The 12,166-nt window shown below is 40.1% G+C and overlaps 1 protein-coding gene across 1 annotated transcript in view; it reads right to left on the bottom strand.

Annotated features, from left to right (window-relative positions):
- Positions 1-12,166, bottom strand: part of LOC138676489 (proprotein convertase subtilisin/kexin type 5-like) — a 349,710-nt gene that overhangs the window by 162,555 nt on the left and 174,989 nt on the right. Inside the window, exon 9 of the mRNA XM_069765826.1 lies at positions 8,226-8,449. Within this exon, the coding sequence (XP_069621927.1) occupies positions 8,226-8,449 (224 nt within the window). The remainder of the gene's footprint in view (positions 1-8,225; positions 8,450-12,166) is intronic.

Below are 12,166 nucleotides of genomic sequence, written 5' to 3'. Positions count from 1 at the left end.
GACTGGTGACTGAACCCTTGGTGTCCCCGCCAAATTCACTGGAAGCCTCTGAGACGACTCATTTCACTTAAGACACAGCAGCAATTGGTGAACACTTGAAATACTTTTAGGAAGAAAGTGTGATGTTTAATGCTGGTTTATGTTCTCACTGCAGAATTTTTTTAATTTAGTTAAATTAGTACTAGTGATGAGCGAATATACTTGTTACTCAAGATTTTCTGAGCACGCTCGGGGGTCCTCCGAGTATTTTTTAGTGCTCGGAGATTTAGTTTTTCTCACCTCAGCTGAATGATTTACATCTCTTATCCAGCTTGATTACATGTGGGGATTCCCTAGCAACCAGGCAACCCCCACATGTACTTATGCTGGCTAACAGATGTAAATCATTCAGCTGTGGCGATGAAAACTAAAAAATATTCGGAGGTCACCCGAGCATGCTCGGGAAATCTTGAGTAACGAGTATATTCGCTCATCACTAATTAGTACGACTTTATGTTTCAGGTTATAGAAAAAGCTAAATGTGCAAATGTGTAATACCAACATTACAACATTGTGATTATAGGTGGGATGAACCCACACCATAATGGCGCAACAGATAGATGACAAATCCAAAGTATGACTGCTCTTTTGGGTAATTCTTCAGGATCATTTTTGGCCGCTATATGACTTATATCCTGCATTATTTATCTCAACTGCATACTCTAGTCACTAGAAGCCTCTACAGGTTCTCTTTGACTGTCTCTGCCTCTTTCTCTCTAACTTTCCCCTCTTTCTAGATTCCTATAAGCAGCAGGTGTAATTTGATCCTTCACAAAAGACAGATCTATAGACAGATTTAAGCAGTTTTCTGAAATTGAGAGTGAATGGGAGAGAAGTGATTGATAATGGGTAAAAGGGAACTTAATCTTTAATACTGTAACACTTTTCTTGTACTATTGATTTATGAAAAAATTAAAATATTGCTCCTTTTTAACACTTTTGTGACCAATTAACTTTTGCCATATAACTGAGTGCTTGTTTATTGCAGTGTGACACTATTCACTACTCATGGAAAGAGCATGAGGCAAAGAAGTCAGACGATCTTGGGTCAGACCCAAGATAACATGTAGATAATCAAGGGAAAAGACAAAGGCATAAGTTAGTTCACTGTCCAAGGGTCAAAATACCAGGAGATAGCGGATCAAAGCAAAAGGACAAGACAAAGGGATAATCAGAACATGATCAAAAGAGTCAGGCAGCAGAAGATCAAAACTCAGAACAACAGAATCATACAAACACTCACCAAGAATCACAAACTATGTTGGCAGGGATCAGGGGCAGACAGCTCAGTTAAATGGCTTTGGCAATTGCCAGAACACCTGGAAAAAGTCCTGCACCGCTCAGTCACAGATTGGACAGCCGAGCTGTAAATCAAAGCACCAACAGCTCAGCATGCCCATCACAAGATTAGACAGCGGAGCTGACAATCAAAACACTGGCAACTCAGCATGGCCCAGTTTCCACAGGACAGTATAACAAGCACTCACTGAGTGGAGGAATCATGACATGTGGTAGGAGTTGTAGAGTGGAATGACACCATTAATTTTACCATTCATTTTTCATTATTCACTTTTCGATAACTTACTGAAAAAAGGGGAAAAAATCCAACTAGGTTGAAATTGTGATTTTAAAAAACTGCAACTCAGATATTGTTTTTTGGGGGTTTGTTTTTACCGTGCTCAGTAAAAATGACCTGGCCAGATCAGGGTGATTACGATGATATCAAATTTGTATGTTTTAAGTTTATAAGTATTTTTTTAATTTTCTTTGTAGAATATATTTGGTTAGTGTTGCCATTTTCTGACACATGTATCTCTGTAACTACAGATGGGTCTGGTTGAGGATTTTTTTTGTGCACCAAGTTGATGTTCTTATTAATGTTATTTTGGGGCACTTAAGTTTGTTAGTTTTTTTTTTACTTAGGGGGCATTTCAGATATTGTTTAAATAATTTTATAATGTTGTACATCAGAATTTTATGAATATAGATATACCAAATAAGCTTATTACTTTTTTTTAAAGGGATTTGAACCTGCAATCATTTGATCGCTTATATTATATACTGCAATGCTGCTGTATAATGCGCAGTATTGCAGTACTGTATATAGTTTTACTAACGTCTTCCTATTAAGGCGAGCCACAAGCTTGTCTTCATAGGACAATCATGACAAAAACAAGAATGTTCAGCAGGCCTCTATTTGCTATATTAACCCATTGGCAGACTGCAATTGCATTGTGGGGCACAGGGAGGACAATGGGAGCTGATGCAAGAGCGCACCCGCAAATGCGCCTTTAAGAGTAAATGTACAAGGTCAGTAATTGGCAGCGTTTTTGAATGCACTGCGTCGAAAGCGCTGCCGGCTTTTGAATGCAGTTGATTCTGCATGTGTTTATTGAACCGTGTGAAATCACTGCATCCAATACCTTGCATGGGTGAGATTTACCTTGCGGAGACTCGCTGCGCTCTGGAAAGACATGCCGCATGTCTGTCTCCACAGGTAAGTTGCGGGCGTCAGTGCACGCATAGTGGACATGGAATTTCTTGTAATCCCATCCACTATGCTATAACATCAGGACGCTGTGAGTTGGATGCTGCGGATGAACGTTGTCCAACCCGCAGCGTTTTCTGACCGTGCCACGTACCCTTAGATGTCATTATCAGTGATTGTTTGTGACATTTAATTGGTTGAGAGAGTTTTTCATATTCAGTAATGTGGACCCCAAACAATCTAAAATACCAAAAAGAGCAGGTATTCACAATCCCCAGTTTCTCCACCGGCTCCCCACTGCTGCTGCTCAGGTCTCGGTGTAGGCAATCACTTGTCTGTGAGGTAGATGATATGAGTCACTGAGCTCAGTAACTAGCTATATCAGTGATGCACACTTTAAATGTAACTTCACCCTATAGCAAAAATACTAAGACCCAAGTGTCAGCATGGATCTGCCATCAGACCCAGGATGGAGAATACCTGCTCTATTTCTTAATTTCTGTATTTAGGACATTTGGGGTTCACTTTCCTTAAAGAGGAAAACCCCTGTAAACAGCCTCTATCAGAGCTAGTTCCAGTTGCTCCTGTTACCGCTTGATGTTGGCTGTGTAAGACAGCCTGCATTTGCCAGTATAGAGCAGGATCGGGGTTAGCAATGTGGCATGTCAAAATGGTTAACCTTGCAGATCGGTAATCCTTTTGTAAAGTAGGATCTTTGCACATATGTTTCAATTATTTAACTGAACATGACAAAATGCAGCAATCCTTGAAAACTAATATAACTATATAAAAAAACCTGTTACCTACAGGGAAAAACTACCGTATATATAAGGACGACTTTGATGCGCCATGTTTAAAGTGTACGATAAATAAATTACTGACTTATTTTCTATATATTATTATAGACCTTTTAATTGACTACTGATCAGTGGGTTCTGGATCCTGAGACCCCTGAGAAGTGCACAGCTCAGGAGTGCACGCTAATCCTGAACTTATACTCTGCCGTCTGTTCACTCATGTATGAGCTGTGCCCTCCTGCCGTCTGAGATATGCCATCCTCAGAGGTCTTTTGAGCATTCAATGAGGGTCTCAGGATTAGGATACTGTCCAATCTACAGAATTTCAAAAGGCCTTACAAATCTACAAAAATTAAGTTAAAAGATTATTTACTTGTTAATAGCAAGATGTTCACAAGACAGAGTGCAGTATATCACAGTGGGTCACAGTGGCCTTAACAAATATTATATTAATGTTTTGTATAACAAATATTATATTACTGTTTTGTGGTGCTCTGTCACAGTATAGAATTGCCTATGTAAAAAATGAGACTGGAATTTTGAGGCCACCATAATAATAATCTTTATTTTTATATAGCGCTAACATATTCCGCAGCGCTTTACAGTTTTGCACACAATTTCATCATAAGTGCTATTTGCTTAGGAGTTGTATGGGATCATTGTTTTCATTAACTATTTCTGGAGAAATGTATGGTCACCACAGCTTTTCCTGGTGATTATAGCAAGTCAACTAATAAGAATTTTAGCTTTATTTTTAACTCCTTCGTGATGGAGCCCTTTTTTGTTTTTGCGTTTCTGTTTTTCGCTCCCCTTCTTCCCAGAGCCATAACTTTTTTATTTTTCCATTAATATGGCCAAGTGAGGGCTTTTTTTTTCGGGACAAGTTCTACTTTTGAACAACGCCATTGGTTTTACCTTATCATGTACACTAAAATGGGAAAAAAAATTCCAAGTGCAGTGAAATTGCAAAAAAGTGCAATTCCACAACTATTTTTTAGATTTTATTTTTACCATATTCACCAAATGCTGAAACTGACCAGCCATTATGATTCTTCAGGTCATTTTGAGTTCACAGACACCAAACATGTCTATGTTCTTTTTTAAGTGGTGAAAAAAAATCCAAAATTTGTAAAAAAAAAAATTACATCATTTTCCGAGACCCATAGTGTCTCCATTTTTCAGGATCTGGGGCCGGGTGAGGGTTTATTTTTTGTGTACCAAGCTTACATTTTTAATTATACCATTTTGATGCGTATGCAATCTTTTGATCTCCCGTTATTGCATTTTAATGTTGTGTTGTGGCTACCAAAAAAACGTAATTCCGAAGGTTTGACTTTTTTTTCGCTACGCCGTTTACCGATCGGATTAATTATTTTCATAGCTTGATACATTGGGCAAGTTTGAACGTAGCAATACCAAATATGTGTATGTTTGATTTTTTATTTATTGTTTTATTTTGAATGGGGTGAAAGGGGGGTGATTTGAACAGACAGACATATTTCTCGTGCGAGAATCGCATCATAAACCTCGTACTAGCTGTCAGCTCTCCTGACCTGAGCTTGACAGCTGTATAGTAATCAATCATGCTGTCTTGCTCAGGTTAAGAGAGGTGCCAGGCCAGGCCATGCAGTGTGATGCGATTCTCGCATGAGAAATACGACAGTCTGTCTCTGCCCTTATATATTTTTTATTTTTTAAATATTTTTAAAAAACTTTTTTTACACTTTGCATACATCAATAGTCTCCATTGGAGACTATAAGCTGCAGCTAGCTGATCACCTCTGCTACATACACTGTGTTCCAAATTATTATGCACAAAGAGTTTAGGGGTGATAAGGTTAGAATTTTTTCTTTGTCATTTAAACTCATTGATGGTGATGTGTGTCAAGGTTGTTTATATCACTGAAAGCAATTGCAGATACCTGTGCAAAGTAGTTTGGCAGGTGTGTCCAAATAAAGGCAAGACTACTTAAGAGGGCTGTTCCACATTATTAAGCAGCCTACATTTTTAGCCAAAATGGGAAAGAAAAAGGATGTGTCGGCTGCTGAGAAGCAACAAATTGTGGAGTATTTAGGTCAAGGCATGACTACAATCAACATTGCCAAGACACTTCATCGTGATCATTGCACAATCAAGAAGTATGTAGCTGGTTCCCAGCATACACGTTTGCGTGCTGATAAGGAAAAATTGAGGACTCTTTCCAACAGGCAATTGCGTAAGTTTAAAAAAGCAGCTGCAAAAATACCTTGTCATAGCAGCAGGCAAGTTTTTGAAGCTGCTGGTGCCTCCAATGTCCCCAGAACAACAAGATGCAGGGTCCTTCAGAGGCTTGCAGCTGTGTGTAAGCCATCCTGTCGACCACCTCTATCCACTGCACACAAGCAGAAATGGCTCCAGTGGGCCAAATGATACATGAAGACTGACTTCCAAACTATTTTGTTCACCGATGAGTGCCGTGCAACGCTCGATGGTCCAGATGGATGGAGTGGAGGATGGCTGGTTGATGGACACCCCATGAAAACGCCAACAAGGAGGAGGTGGAGTAATGTTTTGGGCTGGAATCATAGGGAGAGAGATTGTCGGCCCCTTTATGATCCCTGAAGGGGTAAAGATGAACTCCATAATCTATGTGGAGTTTCTAAAACAACACTTCCTGCCATGGTTCAAGAGGAAGAACCGTGCTTTCCGCAGCAAGATCATTTTCATGCATGATAATGCACCGTCTCATGCTGCAAAAAACACATCTGCATCTCTGGCTGCTCTGGGCATAAAAGAGGACAAACTCATGGTATGGCCACCATCTTCCCCTGACCTCAACCCCATTGAGAACCTCTGGAGCATCATCAAAAGGAGTGTCTAGGATGGCGGGAGGCAGTTCACATCTAAGCAACAGCTCTGGGAGGGTATTCTGTCCACATGCAAAACAATTGAAGCAGAAACTATCCAAAAACTAACAAATTCAATGGACGAGAGAGTTCAGAAGCTTCTTTTGAACAAGGGGTCCTATGTGCAAATGTAACATCACCTAGAATAAAGTTTTCACTTGAAAACTGTTTGATTTCATTTTGTAATAAGCTGATAATGCTTATAACTTCACAATTGACAATTTTTTTGTTCAAAATTAAATAAAAAAGGTTGAAAACTCTGCTGTGCATAATAATTTGGAACATGCATTTTGAGTGTTTATTTTTTTTAAAAAAGATACTGTTTTCATAGGCAGTTTGTTCCACAACATTGCAATTATACTAGAATAGTAGATGACTGGAAAATAACAATGACTGCAATTCAGATAGGTAATTTAGAGAAAATATGAGGAAATATTATATGCATAATAATTTGGAACACAGTGTAGAGGTGATGATCAGATCACCGTGTGCAGCAGAAATGCTCACTTACTATGAGGGCCAACCACTGGTCGGTGCACATAGCAATCTGGCTATGACAACTATAGAGATCTGCTGGAGACCTCTGGTTGTGATGCCAACCCATCGGTGACCCATGATCACGCAAAGGGGTCACCAATGGGATTTCCGGCATGCTTCCTGGAAGCACAAGTTAAATGCCGCTGTCAGAGATTGACAGCGGCATTTAACAGGTTAACAGCCACGGGTAGATCACGATTCCACTCTCGGCTATTAGAGGCTGTTAGTTCAAAACAGATGACATGTGCCAGGAAAGATGTGGGTTCAGCGCCGAAACAGAATCAAAGAGGATGATGCGCAGAAAATGTACGACGCATGTTGTGAAAGGGTTAAAAAAAATGTCTTGATGAATCAACTGCTTTAAAATGACAAATTTCAGATAAATGTTTGACCTATTTGCCTACCATTGCCAGTTAAATCTGCTACCATGGCTGCCTACATCCTCCCTTAAGCTCCGCCTATGCTCCGCCTACTTCCGCATGCATCCTGCGTCGTCCTGCGTACCCATCTTTATCATTCAGAAAAAAAAAATTCTCCACAGGAGAACCAATCCCTTCTAAAATCTGCTACCATGGCTGCCTACATCCTCCCTTAAGCTCCGCCTATGCTCCGCCTACTTCCGCATGCGTCCTGCGTCGTCCTGTGTACCCATCTTTATCATTCAGAAAAAAAAAAAAACTTATTTTATACGTATTAAAATACAATGCAGCATGTTGCACCCACAGGGCTAAACTAGAGGAGCATCCATCCTACGCATTTCAGCTATAGGAAGCTTTAATAATGGATGATTAAGACTTCCTATAGCTGAAACGCGTAGGATTATTGCTTCTGTAGTTTAGCCCTGTGGCTGCAACATGCTGCATTGTATTTTAATATGTATAAAATAAACTGAAAGTTTTACTTATCTTCTGCTGCCCACAGTCGCTGGATTTATACCACTTTTATTTTTCCTGGATCATTGACTTCTCACCTGGAGCTCAAGGCAAATCGTGCACAGGGGTGAATCCAGAGTTCAAGAGATGACAGATAAGGGGTGAGCTGAAAACCTTTTCTTTACTATCTTTAACATTGGGTACGCAGGGACATGGGTTGTATGTGGATGTTGTGGGATCGTCAAAATGCCACATGCATACGCGTGCACATACATTGCATGTCCCTGTGTACCCAATGTTAAAGATAGGTACGCAGGACGACGCAGGATTCATGCGGAAGTGGGTGGAGAATAGGCAGAGCTTAAGGGAGGACATACACAGCCATACGCAGACCAGCCAAACGCAAGAGTGGACTTAGCCTTACTTTATAAATGTGCTTCAAAAACTCCAGTCCTCGCGGCCCATAACACGTCATGTTTTCACGATTTCCTAAGTATACACACCTAGAACATACCTAGATTGCTGCATATAAAAGCTTTATTTGTATTTCCATAAAAAATCTAATAACTAAACATGAGTAAGCTATGTAGCAATGTTCAGTTATACCTAAACATGTTCTTTCATCTGCACAGACAGTGCAGTGGGCTGGACAGTGCTTGCAGATACCCTCCTCATCAGGATAATACCTCACTGAGCAGTTCTGAAGGCATTTATTATTCTCCAGATATAGGCCATCCACACAAGACAAGCAATTTCCTTTGTGCCCCTCACACGTCCAGCAGGAACCCTCACATGTTTCACATGAGCCTTCAATGTTTTCATAGTAACCTCTATAAGAAATGACAAAAAAAAAGTCAACCTTCTGCAACAGAAATCACTATAGGAAGAAATAAACTCAAGAGGATTAAATTATCCAATAGTACACACTGAATCCTGCAATATATTATACCTGTGACCAGGTATTAGTAAGTAGGCACTTTTTAATCTGTTTTTGGTGCAAAAATAGAATGAAAAATGTCAGCAGGCTCTAGAAAAAAATGTCTAACAGTGACTGTCTTACATGTCTCCCGGCATTACCTTTATGCCTTCCTTTATATTTGATTTTCAAATAAACGTAATTTTCTTTTAATTTTACTTATACAGTGGCTTGCAAAAGTATTCACCTGCCTTTGGCATTTTTTGTATTGCTCTACATCACAACCTGGAATTTCACTATTTTTTTGAAGCTTTGCATCAGTTCATGTAAAGAACATGCCTACAACTTACATAGTAACATAGTAACATAGTTAGTAAGGCTGAAAAAAGACATTTGTCCATCCAGTTCAGCCTATATTCCATCATAATAAATCCCCAGATCTACGTCCTTCTACAGAACCTAATAATTGTATGATACAATATTGTTCTGCTCCAGGAAGACATCCAGGCCTCTCTTGAACCCCTCGACTGAGTTCGCCATCATCACCTCCTCAGGCAAGCAATTCCAGATTCTCACTGCCCTAACAGTAAAGAATCCTCTTCTATGTTGGTGGAAAAACCTTCTCTCCTCCAGACGCAAAGAATGCCCCCTTGTGCCCGTCACCTTCCTTGGTATAAACAGATCCTCAGCGAGATATTTGTATTGTCCCCTTATATACTTATACATGGTTATTAGATCGCCCCTCAGTCGTCTTTTTTCTAGACTAAATAATCCTAATTTCGCTAATCTATCTGGGTATTGTAGTTCTCCCATCCCCTTTATTAATTTTGTTGCCCTCCTTTGTACTCTCTCTAGTTCCATTATATCCTTCCTGAGCACCGGTGCCCAAAACTGGACACAGTACTCCAACTGTGAACATTTGGTTTTCTTTTTATTTTGATGCAAGCAACAAATAGGACAAATAGGACAAAATAACTTCAGTGTGCATAACTATTCAACCCCCTAAAGTTAGTACTTTGTAGAGCCTCTTTTTGCAGCAATTACAGCTGCAAGTCACTTTAGATAAATCTCTATCGGCTTTCCCCATCTTGCCAATTGGATTGTTTCCCATTCCTTAAGGCAAAACTGCTCCAGCTGCTTCAAGTTAGTTGGTTTCCTCTGGTGAACAGCAATCTTCAAAGTCTGATCACAGATTCTCAAGTGGATTAAGGTTTGGGCTTTGTCTAGGTGACTCCAAAACATTTACACTTTTCCCCTTAAACTGCTCGAGTGTTGTTTTAGCAGTATGTTTTTGGGACATTGTCTTGTTGGAAGGTGAACCTCCGTCCCAGTCTCAAATCACTGACAGACAGAAACAGGTTTTGCTCAAGAATTTCCCTGTATTTCGAACCATCTATCTTCCCTTGGTTTGAACCATTTTTTCTGTACATGCTGCTGAAAAAAACATCCCTACAGCATGATGTTGTCACCACCATGTTTTACTGTAGGGATAGTGTTATCACAAGGCCTTATGGGCAATTTTTGAGCAGGTTATACTTGGGTACTGCCCTTGTAAGAGCATGAGCAATGCAGGGGCATGACAGGGAGTTTTAGAGTAAAAGAGTAACTTCTCCCTCCCTCCCTGACCTGGGACAGAAAGACAGAAATACAAAAGAAAAAAACTACATTGGTGAGGTCAAACCAATTTTTATTATGAGCACCGATTGTTTTGTTTTTTTTTTTTACATCCCAACCCTGACTTGTACTTCTCAACAACTTTGTCCCTGACTTGTTCGGAGATCTCCTTGGTCTTCATGGTGTTTGATTAGTGCTGCCGCTTGCTTAATGGTGTTGCAGCCTCTGTGACCTTTCAGAAAAGGTGTGTATATACTGACAGACATGTCACATTTAGATTGCACACAGGTGTACCTCCTTTCACTAAGCATGTGACTCATGAAGGTAATTGCTTGCACCTGTAATTTTTAGGGGCTTCATAGCAAAAGGGGTGAATACATATGCACATGCCAATGTTTAGTTATTTGATGCCATAAATGAAATTTATGCCTATATTTTTCTCACTTCGCCAACTTAGGCTATTTAGTGCTGATGCATCACACACAAATTTGAATTCCAAAAGTATTTAAATACAGGTTGTAATGTAACAAAATAGGTATAACGCCAAGGGGACGAATACTGTGGCAAACCATGGTATACACAGCCAAAATTGTTAAAACATTTTTATTTATTCAGTATCGAGTGTAAGTGCCACATGAAGAAATACATGTACTTACAGCCTTGCTTGCTATCAATGAGATTATTAATGGTTGCCTAAGGAATGTGCTGGCATGTTGAATGCACTTTGTTATGCAAATCATCAAGATCCTCTACTGGCAACTCCCTTTGCTAGTCGTGAAACCAGTAGTATGGCCATTACACCAAAGTGTCACTGAATCTGTTTTTCAACATGACAATACCAGGCCGCATGTTGTTCATACTACTGTAAGCAACCTGCGTGGCCTAAACATGTTAACCATGGTGTGCAGCATCTCCAAACTTGTCTCCTTTCGAGCACATCTGGGATGTCATTGTTCGACAATTGCAAGGAGCTGACAGCAGCGAATCCTGATGATTTGCATGCTAAAGTGCATTCAAGGTACAGTAGCAGAGCATTCCTCAGAAAACCATTAATAACCTCACTGATAACATGCCAAGACATGTTTATTCGGGGATTTCTGTGCATGACGCTATACTTAATGCTGAATGCTGAATAAATTGAGATATTTTGAAAACGTTTTTTCCATTTTTTCATGACTTCTATATCATTAACATGTCTATCGATCCTGTGATTTCCATAACTCCATGACTTTTCCTTGTTGGTATTGCAATTTCAATCTTGAGGAGTGTAAAATTTTGCGATGTTCATTACTGGGTTACTGCATTCAAAATTGTTGTGTTTCAATGTTAATGAAGGTATATACAGTAAATATAGAAAGTCTACACACTAATATTAAAGGGAACCTGTCACCCCCTCAGGTGTTTGTAACTAAAAGAGCCACCTTGTGCAGCACTAATGCTGCATTCTGACAAGGTGGCTTTTTAGTTACAAACACCTGCACATGCTGAAATAAACACTTATAAAATGTGCCCCCTCATACCCTGAAATGGTCCCGGGGGCGGGTCTTTCCTTCCTAATTACACGCAGCACAACGGTCACTCCAGAGCTGTGCGCGCTGGGCGCCGCCTCCTCTTGCTGCATTATCGTCCCTGGCGCCTACGCTGTAAGTTTTTTTTTCCGGGCATGCGCAGTTGTGCTGCCCTTCGTACTTACAGCGCGGGCCCCGGGACGATAATGCAGCAAGAGGAGGCAGCGCACAGCTCCGGAGTGACGGCTGTGCTGCGTCTAATTAGGAAGGAAAGACCCGCCCCGGGACTATTTCAGAGTATGAGGGGGCACATTTTATAATTAATTATTTCAGCAGGCATCATAACTAAAAGAGCCACCTTGTCAGAATGCAGCATTAGTGCTGCACAAGGTGGCTCTTTTAGTTACCAATGCCTGAGGGGGGTGACAGGTTCCCTTTAAAATCCTAAGTTTTTGTCGTGAAAAAATAATCACACAAAGAACTTTTCCACCTTTAATGTAATTTATAAT

The sequence above is a fragment of the Ranitomeya imitator genome, chromosome 4, assembly GCF_032444005.1.
Source record: "Ranitomeya imitator isolate aRanImi1 chromosome 4, aRanImi1.pri, whole genome shotgun sequence".
NCBI classification, from domain to species: Eukaryota; Metazoa; Chordata; class Amphibia; order Anura; family Dendrobatidae; genus Ranitomeya; species Ranitomeya imitator.
This window is presented reverse-complemented; position numbering and strand designations above follow the sequence as displayed.